Source organism: Canis lupus, chromosome 11 (genome assembly GCF_003254725.2).
Source record: "Canis lupus dingo isolate Sandy chromosome 11, ASM325472v2, whole genome shotgun sequence".
In the NCBI taxonomy this organism is placed as follows: domain Eukaryota; kingdom Metazoa; phylum Chordata; class Mammalia; order Carnivora; family Canidae; genus Canis; species Canis lupus.
Genome location: NC_064253.1, coordinates 38,480,669 through 38,505,474, shown reverse-complemented (window position 1 = coordinate 38,505,474; position 24,806 = coordinate 38,480,669). Strand labels below are relative to the sequence as shown.

Below are 24,806 nucleotides of genomic sequence, written 5' to 3'. Positions count from 1 at the left end.
GTCAGAGAGAGTAAGCAGTTTTCCATTGAATAGTTAAATCTATTAGTGTATACTAAATGCTTGAATGTTCATTTCACAAATGCTTACCTGGAATGAAAATTTCTATTTAACAACATGTTTCAGGGAGAGGGTGTAATATTAATATATCTTGCAGTATATAATGTATTTAAGAAAATTTATACCTTTACATGCTAAAATTATATAGATCAACCCCCTAAACTACATAAGAGAGCATATATCGTCTCCTCTATAATGTTAGGTGAACACTATGACCACTACACTATAGAAACTAACCAAATATTAATATACAACAATGACTACAGTAATAATTTTTTTTAATTTACTCACCAGCTTTATATGCTATTGCATTAGAAGCAGGCACAGACTTCTTATAACACAGAAATACACTGGAACCCCACTGTAAAATATAAATTATGTTTAAAAAAGACCAGAGTAAAAATAAATTGATTTTGTTGAATATCTCCTAAAGATTCTGATTATTCAGTGAAATCTATTTAAAACATATTTATCAGAGATTACAGGGGCGCCTGGGTGGCTTAGTTGGTTGAGTGCCCAACTCTTGGTTTCAGCTCAGGCATCTCAGGGTCCTGGGATCAAGCCCCATGTTCGGCTGTTAGCTCAGTGGGGAGTCTGCTTGAGATTCTCTTTCCCTCTCCCTCTGCCCTTGCCCCATGTGTGCATATTCTCTCTCTAAAATGAATAAATCTTTAAAAAAAAAAAAGACTCTAGACTATAATATAGCAAAACATGAAGTTCAGAACACTAAAAGGAGTAAAAACACACTGCCACAAAAATTAAACTGATAGGGATCCCTGGATAGCGCAGTGGTTTAGCGCCTGCCTTTGGCCCAGGGCGTGATCCTGGAGACCCGGGATCGAATCCCACGTCGGGCTCCCGGTGCATGGAGCCTGCTTCTCCCTCTGCCTATGTCTCTGCCTCTCCCTCTCTGTGTGTGACTATCATAAATAAATAAAAAATTAAAAAAAATTAAACTGATAAAAAACAGTTTCAAAAGTTTAGAATGCTGTAACCAGACACTTTGAAAGAAACAGCACTAACATGAGTGGCCCCTGGGGCCCAAACTAGATACTACGAAGAGAACTAAGGTACCATGAAGTCATTGCCTCCAGAGGCAAGCTGTCTTGACTAATGGCCATGGGCATAGTAATCAGTCATCTTTGCCTATATCTCATTAAAGCTAATAATACTTCTATCTAAAGATATTTTTCAAAATAAATCTGACCCAATAGTAAACCTTAGTCTCATAAAACTATAAATCAAATGTATATGTTCAATGCTCTTGTTCATTAGAGCCCCTTTAAAAATAAGTATGCAAGAGGTGGGGTGCCTGGCATGCTTGGTAGAGCATGTGACTCTTGATCTTGGTGTTCTGAGTTCAAAACCCCATGTTGGGTGTGACAACCACTTAAAAAAAAAAAACAAGTATGTAAAACTACAATAATTAAAATAAATAAATAAATATAAAGGGAGTTCCCTATCTAGTCTCCCTACAGTTGTCCATGAAGACACCAGTGAAATACAAAAGCTAATAAAAACCTCTATTTTAGTGTAACACAAGCAGTATTAGCAAATACCAAAAAAAAATTTTAAATCCCTGACTTTAAGTACTTATTTTCTCAATGAAATTATTCTAAAAATCATATAGCTAAAAATCTTTAAATTTATTACGAATCATAAAAGTTACAGAGGTAAAAATAATATAAACAACCATGAAAATATAAACAGTAAATTATACACCCAATAATAAACAGGAGTCCAAAAATTATACTTTTTTAGGGAGTGGAGGACAGTACATATAAAACTGAAAATGAAACAACTGTATTCTTACCATTCCACAATTTAAATTTTTGTCAACTTTGCAGAAAGTATGAGGAGGGGTTTCTCCTTTACTGGTTACAATAACACAGATATCAGTTACAGCCAAAGAATTCTGGGGTCGAATTAGAGGAGCCCTTCGATAAGTGATAAAGATTCTTTGTGAAGTAGTTGAACTGTTGTTGACATTGGCACAGCGACCATAGGGTGTGGCTTGGATCACTTCACATCCTGGAATAAGCCTTTCTTTCCCTTCATATAAAACTCTGCAAGGCAGGGAGGGGAGAAATAGATAGGCAGATAAGAAATACATTTCAAGTTAATGCTGGTTTTCCTCTTGAAAACAAACAAATGGGGAGAGGATCCTCTACAGTTTCTCAAAATTTAATTGCAAACCAAAAGTAAGATTATTTCTTTCAGAATTATAGATCTCTTAACTACTATTTTTCAACAGCTGGAATGTAAATTTAAGAAGAGTAGTAAATAAGATCAAACAATTTGATTTTTTTATTGTTTATTACAAAAAACACATGAAATAAGAAAGAGGCTACACCATAAACATCCTCAACTTGATTCCTAGATCAAGTATTCAGATGTTTTAACAAAATTTTCCTTCATAATTCCTGTCAAATTTTCACCTTTAAAAATCTTTTGAATCTCTAAAACATAAAGAAACTAGAGATGAGCTAATAAATAAAAAGACATCCCATGGTCATAAATATGAACACTTAATATTTGGTAAGATGTCAATATTTCCCAAAGAAATCTAAAGAGTCAACACAATTCCCATCAAAATCCCTAGGCGCTATTTTTTTGTAGAAATTGGTAAATGAGCCTAATGTTCACATGGAGATCCAAAGAACTCAATAGAGGCAATTTGGAAAAACTAGAACAAAGTTGGAAGACTCACATTTTTCAAAACTTAATATATTTCAAAACTTAATACAAATCTACTCATCAGCACAATGTATTACTACCACCAGGAAAAACATTCAGGTCAATGAAACGGCACAGGCAGTGCAGAATTAAACCCATACATTTATAGTCAATTAATTTTGACAAGAGTGCCAAGATAATAGGAAAAAAAGTGTCTTTTCAACAAATGGTTCTGGGACAATTGGATATCAAATGCAAAAGAAAAAGAAGTTGAAGAAAAAAAAAAGAAAAAGAAGCTGGATCCCTTCCTTACACTGAACACCAGAAATGATATCAAACACTTAAATGTATGAGATGAAACTATAAAACTCTTAGAAAAAAACAGGAATAAAAACTTGTGACCTTGGGTTTGACAAACCCTTCTTATATATGACACCAAAGCACAAGTGACAAAAGAAAATATTTTAAATTGGATTTCATTAAAATAAAAAACTTATATGCTACAGGTGATACCATCAACGAAGTGAAAAGACAACCCCATGGAATGTGAGAAAATATTTGCAATCATTTATCTAATTAGATAAATATAGTATCCTTTCCAGAATACGTAAAGAACTCTTACAAATCAATATAAAAAGATAAACAACTTAAAAATGGACACAGGGCTGGCAAAGAACATATGGGAATTGTCTATATTATCCTTAAAAACTCTTCAGTAAAACTAAAATTATCTTGGGATGCCTGGATGGCTCAGTGGTTGATGTCTGCCTTTGGCTCAGGATGTGATCCCCGGGTCTGGGAATCAAGTCCCATATCGGCTGCCTGCGAGGAGCCTGCTTCTCCCTCTGCCTAATGTCTCTGCCTCCAATCTGTGTGTGTGTCTCTCATGAATAAAAAAAAAATTTTTTTTAAACCCAAACTAAAATTATCTTAAAATAAGACATCTTCTTTCATTGTTTTTTAAGTGGGCAAAGAGTATAAATAGGCATTTGTCCAAAGAAGATAATGGCCAAAAGCACATGAGAAGAAGCTCAACATACTATCCATTAGGGAACTGCAAATCAAAACTACAATAAGATAGCAATTCACATACAATTGGAGGGCTATAATCAAAAAGACAGATAATCACAAGTGCTAGTAAGGTAAGAGCACAGATAAATTAGAATCTTTATACAAAGCCAGTGAAAATCAACTGCTTTGGGAAACAGTCCAATGGTTCCTCAAAGGGTTAAAGAGAGTTTCTATATAATTCAGCAATTCTATTCCTAGGTAAACAAGAGAAATGAAAACATACATCTGCACAAATAGTGGTATGCAAATACACATATAACAGCATTGTTCACAACAGCCAAAAAGTAGAAACGATCAAATGTCTATCAACTAATGAACAGATACATAAAATGTGCCATACCCATATACAGAATACTGTTCAGCAATAAAAAGCAATGAAGTACTAGGTAAGCCTGGCTGGCTCCATCAGAAGAGCATGCAACTCTTGATCTTGGGTTCATGAGTTTGTGTGTAGAGAGTACTTAAATAAATAAATAAACAAACAAAGGCAATGAAGTACTAAAACGTGGTACAACATTGATGAGCATTTTAATCATGTTAAGTGAAAGAAGTGTGACAAAAAAGACCACACATGATCCATTTACATAAAATGCCCAGAACAGGCATATCTATAGAGATAAAAAGTAGATTAGTAGTTGCCTAGGGCTAGACAGTGGAAAGGGACATGAGAGAGTGACTGCTGATGAATACAGGGTTTCTTTTTTAGGGGGATGAAAATATTCTAAAATTAGCTGTGGTCACAGCTGCACAAATCTGTGAATCTACTAAAGACGAATGGATGAAATGGATGAATTCTGTGATATCTGAATTATATCTCAATGGAGGGGCACCTGCATGGCTCAGTGGTTGAGCATCTGCCTTCAGCTCAGGTTGTGATCCAGGGTCTAATATCCAGCATTGGGCTCCCAAGGAGCCTGTTCTCCTTCTGCCTGTGTCTCTGCCTCTCTCTCTCTCCCCCCCCCCCTCCCATGCATGTGAACACACTCTCTCACTCTATCAAATAAATAAAAATTTAAAAAAAAAGAAAATCAATGAATCTGATAAATGGAGGAAGAAGTAATGAATTTGTGATTTTTTATCTTAATAAGCACATCTGACACATAAGATAATATACTGTACATTTATTTGTTTTTAAAGATTTTTATTTATTTATTTGACAGAGAGAGAATGTGTAAGCAGGGGGAGAGGCAAGAGGGAGAAGCAGAAGCAGGCTCCCCACTGAGCAAGGAAAGATTCACATCCTTTCGATTATGAATATATATTGGGGTTTGGGGAGGAGGATATGAAAAAATGGCCTTTAGAGACTAGCTGACTGTGAACATTGAAGCCTGAAACAGAAGTTAAGTCCCTGGCTTGATGCCTGTCAACTGACATGGATATTACCAAAATTTTACCCTATACCCATCCTATGATATTATTTATCTTCTTAAGAAACTCATAGAGAGAGGGATGCCTCGGTGGCTCAGTGGTTGAGGGTCTGCCTTTGGCTCAGGGCATGATCCTGGAGTTCTGGGATCCAGTCCTACATCGGGCTCCCTGTATGGAGCCTGCTTCTCCCTCTGCTTGTGTCTCTGCCTCTCTGTCTCTGTGTCTCTCATGAATAAGTAAATAAAATCTTAAAAAAAAAAAAAAAAAAAAAACCTCATAGAGAAAATGAAAAGAAGTAACATAAAATCACTGCATGTCCTGAATTACTCCTCTGCAACCAATAGTCTGTGTTTATCCTCTTTTTAACCTCCACACCCCTTTTCAAAGGAAAAGCCCCTTCCAATAAAGGCTAATCCAGTCACCTGTGCTATTGACATTATCCCTTCAATCTATTTTATAATTTTATTCTATCAGATATCTCCTTACTCCTATATTTTCACCCTACATTTCCATTGCTTTCTCTCCTTCAAATAAAGATGTTCAAGGTCATCCTCTAGAAGAAAGTTAAAAAACAGCCTGTGACTCTGTATTGCCTTACTTCCCAATTTTTCTTAACCATTGCTTCTGGGGATTTTGTTAAAACACGATTCTGATTCAGGAAATTTGGGGCAGTGCCTAAGATTCTGAATTTCTAAACTGTTCCCAGGCTCTACAGACGATACTGGTTCAAAGACCACATCTTGAATAGCAAGTTCCATAATTATCTTCTCTTTCTCTTAAAGTCAAGCTTTCGAAAAAAAGCCTCTATTAATCCAATTCCAATCATTTCTCAACCCTTTCTAGCCTGGCTCCTGTCCCTAATGATCCTATAAAGCTGTATGGCCACCATCCTAACTGTATTGACTTGAAGGAAAATCAGAGAGCTAAACAGGGTGGCCAACATTAAAGAAGTTAAACGCATGCTGCATACAGGTTAGTAAGATAAGGATAAATCATCCTCTGACTTTGGAAATTTGAACATAATGAGGACCTTAGGACCATTTCACCAGAGCTCTACTGTAAAAGTAGAGGAGGTGATAAGCAAAACAGGTGGTGGTCAAAGGAAGCAGCACACTCCCTGCCTTAATAGCTGAACAACTATTATCAGAAAAACCAGCAACCATAAAAACAACAAAACTTCATGGAACAATCAGGGAAATTTGGATAGATGATGCTATTAAGTAATTGATCATTTCTACAGTGTGGTATTGTCATTACATTAAGAGATTCAACATAGGGCAGCCCGCTCAGCAGTTTAGTGCTGCCATCAGCTCAGGGCGTGATCCTGGAGACCCAGGATCGAGTCCCACGTCAGGCTCCCTGCATGGAGCCTGCTTCTCCCTCTGCCTGTGTCTCTGCCTGTCTCTCTCTGTGTCTCTCATGAATGAATAAATAAATAAATAAAATCTTTAAAAAAAGAGATTCAACATAAGAAAATCAATGTAATATGCCATATTAATAGAAAGAAAGAAATACCTGTGTGATCTCAATTCACAAAGAAAAGGCACTCAAAAAAAAAAAAAATCCAACACACTTTCAGGATAAAAGCTCTCATAAAATCAAAAATAGAAGGGATCTTTCTTAATATGATAAATGACATTTATGAAAAACCCACAGCTAACATCATATTCAATAGTGAAAGCCTGAAAGCTTTGCACCTAAGACCAGGAATGAGCCAAGGATGTCTGTTTTCACTACCGCTATTCAACACGGTACATTAAGTTCTAGACTGAGCAAGGAACCAATACAACAAACTGCAAAGGAAGGAGTAAAACTAACTCTATTTGCAAATGACATGATCCTATATATTTAAGAAACTGCCAAATGGCTGAAAGAAATCTAGTAGAGTTAACAAATGCAGCAAAGTTAAAGGGTATAAGACTAACACATGAAATTAAAATTCAGCTGTGTTTGTATAAAACAGCAATGAACAATCCATAAAGGAAATTAAGAAAACAATCCCATTTCTAATGGAATCCAAAATAATAAAATATGGAGGAATAAAATTAATCAAGGAGGTGAAAGACTTGTACACTAAAAACTACAAAGCATTGATTAAAAAAAATTAAAGACCTAAATAAAGGGAAAAATATCTCATATTCATAAGTTAGAAGACTTAATTGGTATAAAGTCGGTAGTACTCCCTAATTTGACCTATAGATTAAATGCAATCCCCACCAAAATTCCAACTCCATATTTTACGTAAATGGACAAGCTGATCCCAAATACTTCCTAAGATGCTTTCAAATACCTATATGTTTTTACTAACTGATGGTAATTATAATACATGACACATATACTTATTGACGTAATAATTATAGGTATTCTAAAAACACATTTCATTTACAAAAGAGGATCAATGTAGACATTTTTGGAAAAAAGGCTTACAAAGAATGTGCTTCACTGGCTATGGACTAGATACTAAATGCCTCATAAGAACTACATTCATTCTAAACTGTAAATACCTCCTCCTTCCTAGGACTAAAAACCACACAGTACAATTTAAAAAAAAAACAAAAAAAAAACAGGAACGTTCCTTTTTTTAATGAGTTCAAGGCTTCACAAAACCTCATCACATAGCCTACTTATAAGTAGCTCCTTAAAAATATAGTCTTTTATTATAGCTTCTTGTTCTTTTATTTTAATTAATAAGCTTATCTGATAAGTACAAGAGAAATGGAATCACATTTCAGGCTTTAGTGCCTTCATTTCAATATTCTTTTGAAAGGAAATGATCTAATGATTCAAGTACAATGCAAAGAAATCCAGTAAGGGTAGATAGAGATATGCAATATCTTACTACACTTCATCCTAAAGTAACAAAGAGTAATAGAACTATAAAGGATTTCAGATTTCTATTCCCATGCACTTTAAATAAATGTTATTTCCTGCACTTCAGCAAAAGAAAATAAGTTGCCATACCCAATGTCAGTAAGGGGTGGTTTATCTCTTGCTCTCTTATAACAGAGGAAAAGTTCTGGGCTTTTCAGACTTCCATAGTTCAAATTTGCTTGGAGAGCTGATGGAGTGGCTTCAACACAAGTGTAACCTTCAGGTACTGTTTCCCCAGCAGATTTGTTAATAACTGCAATGTCTGTAATTGGAGCTTTAGGCCCAGTTGACTTAGTATCTAAACGATTTATTTCTTGATCCAAAAGAGTAGATGTGTCAGTGAGACCTGCCACAACAAAGTAGTCAGTCACTCTTGGCCCTTTGTCTTCTATCATGGCTGCTATTATATTTCCTAGAAGAAGAAGAAAAAAAGACATCAATTAAATAAAACATTTTATCTTGACTAACTAAAATTGAAATACTCCTGAGTTAACAGTGATCAACTAGCACACTTCCCAGCTAGATTTAAAATCATTGTTGTCCTTTTGGAGAATCAACCTATTTTGGTATCATCTTGTCAGCTTTTACCTGCTACAAAGTACAAGTTTACAGCATCAATTCATTTGTAAAGTAAGAATAATCAAACTGTCAGAGGTGGGCTATGGTGCTTTCCTTTCAGCAAAATGCACTTAAATGAACAATATTCAGACGACTTAAAAAATCATTCTCGTTTAGGTTACAAAATTCCTAGAGCTAAGCTTCATATTTAAACAAATGAATTGAGTTCATCATGATTAAGTCAAGGTCTAAGACAAAAATAATAAATAAATGAATGAATGAATGAATGAATGAATGAATGAAATAAACAAATCAAACTAGTCTCTCAATCCAGTTAGGGGTCTGTCCATTCTGGTTAAAAAATTTTATGGGAACACCATGGAAACTAAGTATGTTTAGGAGTATTTATGTATTTCCTATATAAATACCAAATAAAGCATAAAATACTATAACTAAAGACGACAAAATTATATAAAATACATATTAAGAGACTTAGGGGGATCCCTGGGTGGCGCAGCGGTTTGGCGCCTGCCTTTGGCCCAGGGCGCGATCCTGGAGACCCGGGATCGAATCCCACATCGGGCTCCCAGTGCATGGAGCCTGCTTCTCCCTCGGCCTATGTCTCTGCCTCTCTCTCTCTCTCTCTCTCTCTCTGTGACTATCATAAATAAATAAAAATTGAAAAAAAAAAAAAAGAGACTTAGGTACTACATGGTAGAAACCCAGTGATTATGAACATTGAGACAGATTTTTATCATCTCTAAACTCAGCACCTCTAAAAATAAAATGAAGCTTCTGAAGTTTTAAATATTTCCATGGATTTTCTATACTTTTTAAAAACAACCTTATTTAAGTATAATTTACATACAATAAAATGTATAGATATAAAGTATAGATTTTCATAAATACATATACATCTGGGAAATCATTACCACAATCAAGATAGTAAACATATCCACTGAAACCCCAATCTGCTTTCTATCATAGTTTTTAGAAATGATATACATGGAATCGTATGTATTTTTTTTTGTCTATTTTTTTCGTAATAATTTAAATTACGAAATTTTATGTATATATAATTATTAGAGATTCATTCATGCTGTTTATAGCAGTAGTTCATTCCTTTTTATATTTTTAAAAAAAATTTTAAGTAATCTCTATACCCAACATGGGGCTCAAGCTCACAACCCTGAGATGAAGAGTCTCATGCTCTACCGACTGAGCCAGCCAGGTGCCCCTCATTCCTTCCTATTGCTAAGTAGTATTCCATTATTGAGTATACCACAATATGCTTACCTATTCACTTTATTAATAGACATATGGGCTATTTTCAGTTAGGAGTTATACAAATAAAGCTCTCATAAACACCCATGTATAAGCCTTATAGACATAAGCTTTCATTTACCTTAGGTCAATTCTTAGGATGAAAGGACTAGATCACCTGCTAGATATATTTAGTTCTAAAAAACTGCCAAATAGTTTCCTAGAATATACCATTTTATATTCTTACCATCAGATTAGGGCTCCAGTTGTTTCACATCCTCTCTAAAGCTCTATACTGTCAATCTTTTAAATGTAGATACTCTAATATGCTCATAGTGATACTTAATTATCATTTTCATTTGCATCTTTTTTTTTTTTTTAAGTAGGCTCCACAACTAGCATGGAGCCCAACTCGAGGCCTGAACTCACAACCCTGAGATCAAGAGTTAGATGCTTAACTGACTCAGCCATCCAGGCACCCCTTAATTTGCATCTTTCTAATGACTAGAGAAGTTAACCATCTTTTCATGTGCTTATTTGATCCATATTTTTTTTTCAGTTAAATTTGTGTTCAAATCTTTGCCCATTTTCTACTTGGGCTGTTTGTTTACTCATTCTTCAGTTGTTTTATAGGTTTTTTAAGGTTTTATTTATTAGAAGACCTACACATGGTCAACAAGCACATGAAAAAATGCTCCATATCACTTGTTCCGAGCAGTACAAACCAAAACCACAAAGGGATACCACTTTACACCAGTGAGAATGGCTAAAATTAACAAGACAAGAAACAACAAATGTTGGCAAGGATGTGGAGAAAGGGGAACCCTCGTGCACTGTTGGTGGGAATGCAAACTGGTGCAGCTACTTTGAAAAACAGTGTGGAGGTTCCTCAGGAAGATAAAAATAGAGCTACCGTACAATTCAGCAATTGCACTACTGGGTAAAGACACTGATGTAGTGAAACAATGGGACACCTGCACCCCAATGTTCATGGCAGCATGTCCACAATTGCCAAACTGTGGAAGGAGCCAAGATCTCCTTCAACAGATGACTGGATAAAGAAGATGTGGTGTGCGTGCATGTGTGTGTGTGTGTGTGTGTGTATACATATACATACATATATATGTATATGTATATACACACATTCCATATATAAGTGTATAAATATATATATAAATATTCCATATAAAATAGAATATTACTGGGGATCCCTGGGTGGCTTAGCGATTTAGCGCCTGCCTTCAGCCCAGGGCATGATCCAAGAGTCCCGGGATCAAGTCGTATGTCGGGCTCCCTGCATGAAGCCTGCTTCTCCTTCTGCCTGTGTCTCTGCCTCTCAATGTGTGTCTCTAATGAATAAATAAATAAAATATATTTTTTTTAAAAGTAATATTAGCCATCAGAAAGGATGAATACCTGCCATTTACATCAACATAGATGGAACTGGAGGGTATTATGCTAAGTGAAATAAGTCAATCAGAGAAAGGTAATTGTCATATGGTTTCACTCATATGTGGAATATAAGAAAGACTTGAAAGGGACTATAAGGGAAGGGGGAAAACTGAGTGGGAAAAATTAAAGAGGAAGACAAACCATGAGTGACTCCTAACTCTAGAAAACAAACAAAAAGTTGCAGAAGGGGAGGTGGGCAGGGGATAGGCATTTATGAGGGCATGTGATGAGATTAGCACTGGATGTCATACTATACGTTGGCAAATTGAATAAAAATTTTAAAAATATAAATTTTTTTAAAGATTTTTTTTTATTTTTTATTTTAGAGAGAAAAGGAGAGAGCTTGCATGCTAGCAGAAGAGGGGCAGAGAGGGGGAGGAAAAGGAACAAGCAGACTCTCTGCTAAGCATGGAGCCCCATATGGGGCTCAATCTCACAACCCTGACATGACCTGAGCCAAAACCAAGAATTGAACGTTCAATAGACTGGGTCACCCAGGCGCCTCACTCTGGAGTTTTGAAAGTTCTTTATATATTCTACAGAAAAATCATCTATCAGATATATGCTTTACAAATATTTTCTCCCAATTTATGACTGTTTTTTTTTTAACTCTAATAGTACCTTTTGAAAAGCAGAAGTTTTTCTTTTTGATGAAGTCCAATTTACCAATCTGTTCTTTTATGGGTCATGCTTATGATGTATTTAAGAAATGACTGCCTAATCTAAGGTCACTAAGGTTTGCTCCCATATTTTCCTCTAAAAGTTTTATAATTTCAAATTCTACATTTTGGTCTATGATCAATTCGGAGTTAGTGTTTGTATCTAGTGTGAGGTATGAGTAAAGAACCAGTTTTTACATATAGATATCCAATTTTTCCAGCACCACTGATTGAAAAACCTTACTTTTCTCCACTGTTAGGCCTTTGTACCTTTATTCAAAACCAACTACTCAACGTGTTTTAGATTCACCTCTGGATTCTTTATTCCACTGATCTATCAGTACTAAATAATTTTGATTACTGTAGCTTTATAATAAATCTTAAAATCAGGAATTATTAGTCTTCAATCTGTTCTTTTACAAAATTGTTTTGATTATTCTATTCTAGGTCCTTTGCGTTTCAATAAGCATTTTAGAATCAGCTTATCCATTTCTACCCCCCCCAAAAAAAGCCTACTAATATTTTAATCAGAATTGTGTTGAAACTGTAGGTCAGGGGCACCTGAGTGGATCAGTCAGTTAAGCATCTGCCTTCGGCTCAGGTCATAAATCTGGAGTTCCAGGATCCAGCCCCACATCAGGCTCCCTACTCAGCAGGGAGTCTGCTTCTCCCTCTGACCCTCCCCCATCTCATACTCTCTCCCTCTCAAAAAAATAAATAAATAAAGTCTTAAAAAAATCTAGGTCAGTATTGAATCTTCAAAACCACAAACAAGGTTTATCTCTGCATTTATTTAGATTTGTAAAAATTCCTCTCATCAATGTTTTATGGTTTACCAGCATCTTTCATATCTTATCAGATTTTGCTTAAGTACATAATAATGCTATTGTAAAATAACACCATTTCCTTTTTAGCTCAATTTCTAATTATTCTTTGCTACTACACAGAAATATAATTGATTTTATATCTTGATCTTATACAATTTTCATACAGTTGCCTAAAGGTTGTAGATCTGGTTTTGTAGTACCACCAATTTTCTACATTGATAGTAATGTGTCTACAAATAAAGACAATTTTATTTCTTTCCAATATAGATGCTTTTCATATCTTTTTCTTGTCTTACTGTACTGGCTAGAACATCCAATAGAGTGTTCAAAAGAAATGCTGACCAAAGAGGATATACAAATGATCAATAAGCACATGAAAAGCTGCTTAGCATCATTAGAGCAGCATTATTCACAATAACCAAATGATAAAAACAACCCAATATCCATCCAAAAGATGAATGGATAAATAGAATATATCTATACAATAGAATATTATTCAGTCATAAAAAGGAATTGAATTTTGATAAAAGCTGCAACATGGTTGAACTCTGAAAACCTCATGCTAAGTAAAATAAGCCAAAAAGACACAGAAGGACAAATATTACATGGTTCCTATAGGAGGTACACTGAATAAATTCAGAGAGACATATAAAGTAAAGTAGAGGTAACCAAAGGCTGGGAAAGGGAAGAATGAAGAGTTATTGTTTAATGGGTACAGGGTTAAAAAAAAAATGGGTACAGAGTTTATGTTGGAGATGATGGAAAAGTTTTAAGCATAGCAGTGGCAATGGTTATACAACACTGACAATGTGGGGCAGCCCCGGTGGCTCAGCGGTTTAGCGCCACCTTCAGCCCGGTGCTTGATCCTGGAGACCCGGGATTGAGTCCCACGTCGGGCTCCCTGCATGGGGCCTGCTTCTCCCTCTGCCTGCGTCTCTGCCTCTCTCTCATGAATAAATAAAATCTTTAAAAAAAAAAAAAAAAAACACTGACAAATGACAGTGTTGACTTTAATGACATTAAAGTGTACGCTTAAAAATGATTAAAATGATAAATGTTATGTATATTTATCACAATTAAAAAAAAAGAGAGAATGTATCAACAAGCCTCTCTCCATATGAACGTTCTGGGCTTCAGTTATGTTATAGGATAAACTTCCAGATTCAGCTTTCTAGATCAGAGTATATAAACTCATGTATAAATATTATTATATGCTACTTTCTTGCCTTTTGAAAAGAATATGCCAATTTACCATGGCAACAATATTTCTATGGTCCAAAGGGCGTTACAATTGTACTTATGTTTATTGTGTTAGAGTAAAATTGGTGTAGAGAAATTGTTTTAATATACATTTCTTTGATTAAAAAAAAAAAAAAAGGAGGGCACCTGGCTGCTGGCTGGCTCAATCAGTAAAGCATGTGACCCTTGATTTTGGGGTTGTGAGTTCAAGCAGACATTATTTTTTTAAAAATCAGTATTTTTTTTAAGAGAAATGTTGGGAGTAGACATCTTCCTTTTGCTAATTTTATGGGGAAAACATTCAGTCCTTTATCAGTAAATATGATGTTACTTATAGGTTTTTCATGAATGCTCTTTTATCAAGTTAAAAACGTTCCTTTCTATTCCTGAGACTTTTATCAGGAATAGATGTTGGATTTTATCACACACTTTTTCTGCAGCTACTGACATGAAACATCTATCTTTAACATAGTAAATTACAGTGATTAATTTTCAAGTTATTAATCAATACTGCATTCCTGAAATAAACTCCATTTGGTCATGATATATTATCCCTTCTATTTGCTAAAATTTCATTTGAAATTTTATATATGTTAATGAAAGATACTGGTTTTAGGGTCTGTTTTTTTTTTAAGATTTTATTTATTTATTCATGAGAAACACAGAGAGAGAGGCAGAGACACAAGCCAAGGCAGAAGCAGGCTCCATGCAGGGAACCCAATTAGGGACTTGACCCTGGTATTCTGGGATCACGCCCTGAGCCGAAGGCAGACACTCAACCGCTGAGTCACCCAGGTGTCCCGCCTTCTTATACTTTTAATATCTGTGGAATATGTAGCGACGTCAACTCTCTCATTTCCAATATTAGTAATTTGGGTCTTCTTTTTTCCTGACCAATCTGGCTAGAAATTTATCATTTTACTGATCTTCTCTAAGAGCCAGCTTGGTTTCATTAATTTTCTCTATTTTGTTTTATAATTCACCGATTTCTATTTTGATCTTTATTATTTTCTTCCCTCTGTTTATGCAAAATTTAATTCACTTCTTTTTCTAGCTTCTTAAGGTGGAAACTGAGGTCACTGATTTGAGATCTTTCTTCTTCTTTATTGTAGGTATTTAGTGTTATAAGTCTCCACCTAATGTTTCAGTGGCATCCAAAAACTTATGTATGTTGTGTTTTCTTTTCATTAAGTTCAAAACACTTTTTAATTTCCCTTTCTTAAAGTATTTTCTTTGACCAATGGATCACTTAAAAGTATGTTTTCCAGTTTCCAAATTTTATACTTGGGAATTTCCCAAGAATCTTTGCTCATTAATTTCTAATTTAATTACACTGTGGTCAAGGCAGCCTGGGTGGCTTAGAGGTTTAGCGCCACCTTCGGCCCAGGGTGTGATCCTGGGGACCCAGGATCGAGTTCCACATCAGGCTCCCTGCATGGAGCCTGCTTCTCCCTCTGCCTATGTCTCTGCCTCTCTCTCTCTTTCTCTGTGTTTCTCATGAATAAATATTTTTTAAAAAATTACACTGTGGTCAGAGAATATACTGTGAATGACTTGAATTCTCTTACATTTACTGAGACTAGTTTTATGGCTAAGAGTATGGCCCATCTTGATAAATAAACCATGGGTACTTTAGCACTTTAGCATGTGTATTCTGTTTTTGAACAGAGGCCTCTACAAATGTCAATTGAGTATGCTAACAGTGTTGTTGAAGTGTCTACTATATCTTGGCTGATTTCCTGTCCACTTGTTCTATATCAAGAGAACAATATTAAAATCTCTGACTAGGGGATCCCTGGGTGGCGCAGCGGTTTGGCGCCTGCCTTTGGCCCAGGGCGCGATCCTGGAGACCTGGGATCGAATCCCACATCGGGCTCCTGGTGCATGGAGCCTGCTTCTCCCTCTGCCTGTGTCTCTGCCTCTCTCTCTCTCTGTAACTATCATAAATAAATAAAATAAATAAATAAATAAATAAATAAATAAATAAATAAATAAATAAATAAATAAATAAATAAATAAATAAATAAATAAAAAATAAAATCTCTGACTAGGGGCAGCCTGGGTGGCTCAGCGGTTTAGCGTTGCCTTCAGCCCAGGGCGTGATCCTGGAGACCCCGGATCGAGTCCCACGTTGGGCTCCATGCATGGAGCCTCCTGTTTCTCCCTCTGCCTCTCTCTTTCTCCCTCTGCCTCTCTCTGTGTCTCTCATGGATAAATAAAATCTTTTTTAAAAAAATCTCTAACTATAATTGCACATTTGTCTACTCCCCCTTTCATCTCTTATCAGTTTTTGGCTCATGTATTTTGAAGCTCCATTGTTAAGGGCATAAACATTTAGAATTGCTATGCCCTTTTGATCAACTGACCCCTCTTTATCACTATGAAATGGCTTTCTCTATCTCTAGTAAAAATTACTCCGCATTAACAAAAGCTTTTGAGAACATTAAAATATTTATAAAAACTAATAGATATAATTAAATTTCATTTTCCAACTATTGCTAAAATAATCTTTCAAAATCAATTTCATTTCACCCTACCGTTAAGAATGGTATACATTTTGGGCAGCCCGGGTGGCTTAGTGGTTTAGTGCCGCCGTCAGCCCAGGGCCTGATCCTGGAGAGCCAGGATCGAGTCCCGTGTCGGGCTCCCTGCATGAACCCTGCTTCTCCCTCTGCCTGTGTCTCTGACTCTCTCTCTCTCTCTCTGTCTCTCATGAATAAATAAATAAAATCTTAAAAAAAAAAAAAAGAATGGTAACATTTTAATAAATGAATGCTGTCAACATCAACAAAATGCCAATAACTTCAATCTATAAAGCTAAATGTAGTTTACACAATTCTCTCACCTGTAACAAAAAGATGTGTTTAAGGCTTCAAAAATACCTTGTGTTCCTTGGTGTTCCAAATCATGCAGAATGAATGGTGAATGTCATTTAAACCACAATGAGAGTGCAGTTTTATCAAAGTTATTTGCTGCATTTAAGCAATTTAAAATAGTGCCTTGGTGAATCCATTTAGAAAGCATTATCAACATGAGCTAAACTAGCTGAGTCATGGAATTACAAAATTGCAAAAGTCATTTCAGACAAAATCAGTTCCTTTTTCAGACCACAAAGCAGTGTAATTCTCTACTATTTCACCTGCCACTGAAAGTTTTGTAAAGAAGGAGGGTTGTAAAGAAAGGCTGCAAACACAAATGCTTAAAGGGGTCAAGCAGAATAAGAGTCGTGGGAACTAGACAACACTGGCCGCCACTACTAGTCAGATCTATCCAATTGTTGCCAAACGGACTTGGCAAAATCAGAATTTCTTTTTTGCCTTCTTTAGAAAGCCAGAAATCAGGATTTTTATGTAAATCTCCAAGTTTTAAAATATCGGCAACTAATTCAGATTTCTTGTAAACACTACCAAGTTCAAACAAAACACATTAAGCTGGGTGTATCCATTCTAAAGGTTAAATTAAAAGTCTACAAAAGAACAGTTTCTAAATTCCATTAAAATTTTTTTTGACCTGGTTAAATACCTACCTCACTATTAATAATATATGAGCCAATAAACCTAATCGTGTACCAAATTAACAATATAATCACCTAAAGGGAAATGAAAAAAAGAACTAATTCAAGTAACTTAAACAATTTAACATAAAGAACTAAAAAAGAAACCCAGACTTTAGACATAGTGGTACAGTTTATAGTGGTATGGTTGCAGCAATTCAAACATTATTCTGTATGTACTCTATAACTAAACAATTGTTGGAAGCCAGAATTCTGTGAGAAGAGAGAGAAATACAGGACAGGTGAGGGCAAGTAAGAATATGTCTATTGAAATGAAATTAGAGGTATCAGTATAAACTCATGATTTTAAAATATATATATATATACTAAATGTAATGTGGTACCCTGAATTGGTATATAGAACAGAAAAAGCACATTAACATAAAACCTAGTAAGATTAAAATAAAATCTGAATTTTAGTTATGAGCAATATAACAATGTTGTCTTAGCTTTGACAAATATACTATGGTAATGCTAACCATAGAGGAATACAAGAATTCTCTGTACTATCTTTCCAACTTTTCAGTAAACCTAAAATAATCCAAAAATTAAAAATTTTAAATATCTCAATATTTATACTAGACAAAAAATGGAAACTGCCCAAATATCCACCAACAGATAAAGGGGTAAATAAAATGTAGTACACATCCATACAATGAACTATCTTCAGCAATAAAAAGGAATTAAGTACTGACACATGCTAAACATGGATAAACCCTAAAAACATTACACTAAATGAAAGCAGTTACAAAACACCACATATAGTATGGTTCCATTTATACAAAATGTCCAAAATAGGCAATCTATAAAAAGAGAAAGTAGATTGGTAGCTGCCTACATCAGGGGAATAGAGAAAAATGGGGAATGACTTTAATGGGTATGCTGTTTCTTTCTGGGGTGATAAAACTGATTGTAGTAATGGTTGAGCAATCTGTGACTACACTAAAAACCAATGCATTTTATATTTTAAATAGATGAATTGTGTGATATGTGAATTATTTATCAATAAAGCTGTTAAAAATGAGTGTCTCCTCCTATCTACTAAAAAGGAAACCCAAAAACAATGTCACCCCACCAGCAACAAACATACTCAGCACCTAAATCTTTGTTTCTTAAAACCATTCCTCACCGAACGATATTAGACCTCCTTGGAGAAATGACCAAATCCAAGGTTGGGCAAGAAAAGCACAAGATAGGGGAGCCTGAGCGTCTCAGTAGGTTAAGTGTCAAACTCTTGATCTTGGCTCAGGTCTTGATCTCCTCAGGTCTTGATCTCACAATTTGAAGTTCAACCCCTGTGTTAGGCTCTGTGCCAAAATAAAAAAACCCACAAGATATACCTTGAATTTACTGAGGAAGAAAGAAGCAGGGACACCTGGGTAGCTCAGAGGTTGAGTGTAAGTAAACCTTCAGCTCAGGGCATGATCCCAGACTTCTGGGAAAGAGTTTTGCATCAGGCTCCCTGCAGGGAGCCTGCTTCTCCCTCTGCCTGTGTCTCTGCCTGTCTCTCATGAATAAATAAATAAAATCTTAAAAAAAAAAAAAAAAGAAGAAGAAAGCACTACTCAAAGACTAATGGGGGTCCTATTAAAAGGACACAGGAACTAGCTTGAGGAAGTCTCCCATTGGCCAGACTGGAAATAATTTTAGCATCAAAATGAATGACAATAATGGATTACAATACATTGATTTTTTTTTTTAAGACTTGAGTCCACACTAATATTATAAAATAAATGAATAAAGGAGAGGGAAAGAAGGTTCTTCCCAATAGAATATCAACTAATAAACATAGAAGAGATGGTCAAAAACCATTTTGGGGACCCCTGGGTGGCGCAGCGGTTTGGTGCCTGCCTTTGGCCCAGGGCGCGATCCTGGAGACCCGGGATCGAATCCCACGTCGGGCTCCCGGTGCATGGAGCCTGCTTCTCCCTCTGCGTGTGTTTCTGCCCCTCTCTGTCTCTCTCTCTCTCTATCATAAATAAATAAAAATTAAAAAATAAAATAAAAATCTTTAAAAAAAAAAAAACCATTTTACAATCATCATAGTATTCAGTTTCAAACAAGAATTACCAGTGGATGCTACAACCACTGGGTAGAAGACTATTGAATATAGGATATTTATACAATTTCAAGGTCTTTTCCCAAACATACTAGTCAGTACAAAAGAATAAAATGTATCAGGGCATCTGGATGGTTCAGTTGGTTGAGCACTGGACTCTTGATTTCAACTCAGGTCATGATCTCAGGGTTGTGGGATCAGCTCAAGTCAGGGTCCAGGGATAGAACCTGCTTATTAAGATTCTATCCCTGCTCCTCCCCACCTACCCTAAAATAAATAAATAAATAAATAAAACGTAACACCAGAGAAAGCTGATGGCCACCACTTTAACCAAATAATCAAAATTAACATCATTAATGATTAATCAAACTGATATTACATGCCTTCTGATGTCATGCACAAAGGATACCACATAAATTATGTAGTATTCCTGATTTTAAAAATGCATAGCCTTAATCTAACCATGAGGGATTAAACAACCTCAAACTCAAAGGGAGCATTCTAGTCAAGGGAAACAAAAGTAAAAATAAATTGAGACTATACCAAAATAAACTGAGGCTATACCAAAATAAAAAGCTTTTGCACAGCAAAGGAAATCATCAACAAAATGACAAAGCAACCTACTAAACAGGAGAAGATATTTGCAACTGATATAGCCAATACAGGACTAATATCAAAAATACATAAAGAATTTATATAATTCAAAGTGCCTTGGTGGCTCAGTTGGTTAAGTGTCTGCCTTCAGCTCAGGTCATGACCCCAGGGTCCTAGGATGGAGCCCTGCATCAGGCTCCCTGCTCAGCGGGGAATCTCCTCCTCTTTCTCCCTCTGCTGTTCCCCCTTCTTGTGTGCACTCTGACTCTGTCAAAAAAAATTAAATCTCTTAAAAAACAAACAAAAAAAGAATTTAGGGATGCTTGGGTGGCTCAGTGGTTGAGCATCTGTCTTTGGCTCATTCCGGAGATCAAGTCCCACATCGGGCTCCCCAAGGAGCCGGCTTCTCCCAATACCTGTGTCTCTGCCTCTCTCTCTGTGTCTCTCACTAATAAATAAATATTTTTTTTAAAAAAGAATGTATATAACTCAACACCAAAAAAGTAAACACTCCAATTTAAAAACGGGCAGAGGACCTGAATAGATATTTCTCCAAAGACATATAGATGACAAGAGACATATGAAAACATCACTAATTATCAGGGAAATTCATATCAAAGGCCCTATGAAATATCACTTCACACCTATCAGAATGGTTAGTGTCAAAAGACAAGAAATTACAAGTACTGGTAAGGATAAAGAGATAAAGGAACTCTTGTATACTCTTAGTAGGAATGTAAATTAGTACAGCTACTATGGAAAACTACATGGAAGTTCTTCAAAAATTAAAATTAGAAATACCACATGATGTATTAATTCCATTACTGAGTATTTACCCACAGAAAAGAGAAACACTAATTCAAAAAGTTATATGCACCCTTATGTTTACTGTAGTATTACTTACAATAGCCAAGTTATGGAAGTAACCCAGTGTCCATCTTGATAGATGAGTGGATAAAGATGTGGGATGGGTATGTGTGTGTATGTGTGTGTATAATGGGATATTACTCAGCCATAAAAAAAGAGAGGCCTTGCCATACAGAAAAACATCAACTGATCTGGAAAATATTATACTAAGTGACGTAAGTCAGACAGAGAAGGACATGTTTCATATGATTTCACTTATATGTAGAATCTAAAATATGAAACAAAACAAACAAAAGCAGAAGAAGGCCCACAAATACAGAGAACAAACTGATGGTTACTACAGAGAAAGACAGGATGGGCAAAAGGGTGAAGGGGAAGGGGAGATACAGCTTCCAGTTATGGAACGAGTAAGTCACAAGGATGACAGGTACACCATAAGTAACATAATTAATAGTACTGTAATAGTGCTGTATGGTGACAAAATGGTAGCTATATTTGTGGTGAGAACAGCATAATGTAGAGAGCTGTGCAGTCACTATTCTGTGCATGTGAAACTAATGTAACACTGTGTGTCAACTATAATTCAATCAAATAAATAAAACTAAAGGGCGGAATTTTTAAAAAGTCAATATAATGAAATGGGGGAAAAAGTTTCAAAGTTCCAAATTAAAAGAGATTAAAATCTGAGCATCAAAACAATGACAACAGAAGAATAACAGGAAAATCTCAAAACACTTAGAAAATAAATACACTACTAAATAATTCAGTGTTCTAGAGGAAATTTAAGGAAATTACAAAATATTTTAAACAAAAAACAAAAGACAACATCAAAATTTGCAGAATGCAGTTAAAGCAGTACTCAGGAGAACATACCATTAAGCATTTATTAGAAAAAAAAAAAAGCAAGTTCCCAAATTAATAATCCAAACTTCAATTTAAAGAAACTAAAAAGGGATCCCTGGGTGGCTCAGTGGTTTGGTGCCTGCCTTGGGCCCAGGGTGTGATCCTGGAGACCCGGGATCAGGTCCCACATCGGGGTCCTTGCAAAGAGCCTGCTTCTCCGTCTGCCTGTGTCCCAGCCTCTCCCCCGCCCCCCTTCTCTGTCTCTCATGAATAAATGAATAAAATCTTTTAAAAAATAATAATAATAAACTAAAAAAGGAATACCAAAATAAAGTCAAAGAAAACAGAAGGAAGAAATTAAGATAGAAGATAAATAAAAAACGTTATTTGCAGATATGACTATGTAGAAAATCCAACTAAGTACCAAATAAATGACAACTAAATTCAATGTGTAATCCTAGAATGCATCTGGGATCAGAAAAACAAAAAGGTGATATAAATAAACAGTACTGGAGAAATTTCAGTGTAAGCTATAGATTCATTTTGTAACAACGCTGATCTACCTAATGTGACCATTATATTCTGTAAGAGAATTTCTTATTCTAAGGAAATACATGCTGAACTTATTCTCAAATGGTTTAATCAAAAAATAATACTATGCACTGGAGGGGCCAGGCTGGCTCAATCAGTAGAGCATGCAACTCTTGATGTTGGGGTTGTGAGTTCAAGCCAATATTGTGCATAAAGCATACTTTAAAAAATGAAAATATAAATAATACTATGCACAAAAAGAGTGTATTAATGTAATAAAATGTTAATAACTGGTAAATTTAAGTGAAGGGTGTAGAAGGAACTCATTACAATATCTTCAACTTTTCTGAATTTATTATCAAAATAAAAGTGTTTTTTTTGGTGGGTTTTGTTTCATTTTGTTTTGTTTCGTTTTGTTTAAGAAGGAAAGATAAAGGGGGAGAGGGAGAGGGAGAGAAAGAACTTTAAACAGGCTCCATGCCCAGCGCAGAGCCCTATGCAGGGCTTGATCTCAAAACCCTGAGATCAGGACCTGGGCCGAAATCAAGAGTCAGACACGCTTAACTGACTGTGCCACCAAATTAAAAGCTTTTTTAAAAGCAGCTCATGTTCTCCAAGATTTCAACAAAAGTATAGGGGGAAATGGAGGAAAGTGCAAGAGGTAAGAAAACAACAGAGTAGAATAACATTGGTTTAAACTCAGTAAGTAGTCAGAAAGCATAATTGCCAATCTGAATATTCCCAATTTTAACAGAACTCTATAAAGCTGGAAAAGTAGAACATAAAACCTGCTAAGTTATTGCATACATACGTATACATACACATATAAAGTTGGAAAAGTAAATAAAACCTGCTAAGTTATTGCATACATATACACATACACATTTATATATATTTAAGTATACAGAGAGAGAGAGAGATGCAAGACAAATATCTAATAAATTCAGTTTTCCCCCATGGACTTTTTTCCTTTGTTTTCCTTAAAAGCTGAATTATTATTCCTAAACTTTATTCACTGAGCATAAAGTGACTGTGGGATAAATTCACACCTCACAGGTTTCTAAAACTCTATCTGGCAACCTCACCAATTCATAAATAGCCCAGAACCAGCCATGAGGATCTACAATAGAGATCACAAAGCAGCAAAACATACATACTTGAGGCATTTCAGTCTCTCATTCACAGTCTATTCAGTATTAGTTTACAAGAAATGTATTAAGTATTTGACTACTAAATACATAGTGAAAACTGGAGCAAATTAAATGGAAGAGAGGTCAACTTTATCAGATTAAACTGTCCAGGCGCCTAGGTGGCATCTGACTCTTGATCTCAGCTCAGGTGTTGATCTCAAGGTCATGAGTTCAAGTCCCATGCTGGGCTCTGCGCTAGGCAGAGAGCCTACTTTAAAAAAAAAAAAAATTAAGCTGTCAAGGAATGAGAGAACTATTTTATAAAACACAAGGTGACCTAAGGATTAGGTTTAGTTAACTAGATCCCTTACTGTAAAGAGTAAAGAGATCCACACATCTTAAATATACCTAATGGGCATCACTGCTTTAAAAATGCTCTATGCGGGATCCCTGGGTGGCGCAGCGGTTTAGCGCCTGCCTTTGGCTCAGGGCGTGATCCTGGAGACCCGGGATCGAATCCCACGTCGGCTCCCGGTGCATGGAGCCTGCTTCTCCCTCTGCCTCTCTCTCTCTCTCTCTCTCTCTCTCTCTCTCTGTGACTATCATAAATAAATTAAAAAAAAAATTTTTAAAAAAGAAAAATTAAAAAAAATGCTCTATGGGGGGCTCCCTGGGTGGCACAGCGGTTTGGCGCCTGCCTTTGGCCCGGGGCGCGATCCTGGAGACCTGGGATCGAATCCCACGTCGGGCTCCCTGCAGGGAGCCTGCTTCTCCCTCTGCCTGTGTCTCTGCCTCTCTGTCTCTCTCTGTGTGGCTATCATGAATAAATAAATAAAATCTTTAAAAAAAAAAAATGCTCTAAGGGGACACCTGGGTGGCTCAGTGGTTGAGCATCTGTCTTTGGCTCAGGTCGTGATCCTAGGGTCCTGGGATGGAGTCCCACATCCAGATCCCTGCAGGGAGCCTGCTTCTCCCTCTGCCTATGTCTCTGCCTCTCTCTGTGGGTCTCATGAACAAATAAAATCTTAAAAAAAAAAAAAAAAAAGAAAGATAACTTTAAAAAAATAAAAATGCTCTACAGAATAAAATTTAACTCTGTCCTCTACTTATTAGAGAAAGGTTAACTTAGTGAATAATTCTCTTCACATCTTTCTCATATATATATATTTTTAAACATTTTTATTTATT

The 24,806-nt window shown here is 35.8% G+C and overlaps 1 protein-coding gene across 5 annotated transcripts in view; it reads right to left on the bottom strand.

Moving 5' to 3' along the window:
* The window catches only part of DENND4C (DENN domain containing 4C), a 126,917-nt gene that overhangs the window by 80,625 nt on the left and 21,486 nt on the right, over nt 1-24,806 (bottom strand). For all 5 annotated transcript variants that reach the window (XM_049116164.1, XM_049116165.1, XM_049116163.1 and 2 more), the window contains exons 2-4: nt 8,134-8,455; nt 1,871-2,123; nt 349-418 (exon numbers count right to left, since the gene is read on the bottom strand). In XM_049116164.1, coding sequence (XP_048972121.1) covers nt 349-418; nt 1,871-2,123; nt 8,134-8,438 — 628 coding nt within the window. In that variant the 5' untranslated portion in view covers nt 8,439-8,455. The remainder of the gene's footprint in view (nt 1-348; nt 419-1,870; nt 2,124-8,133; nt 8,456-24,806) is intronic.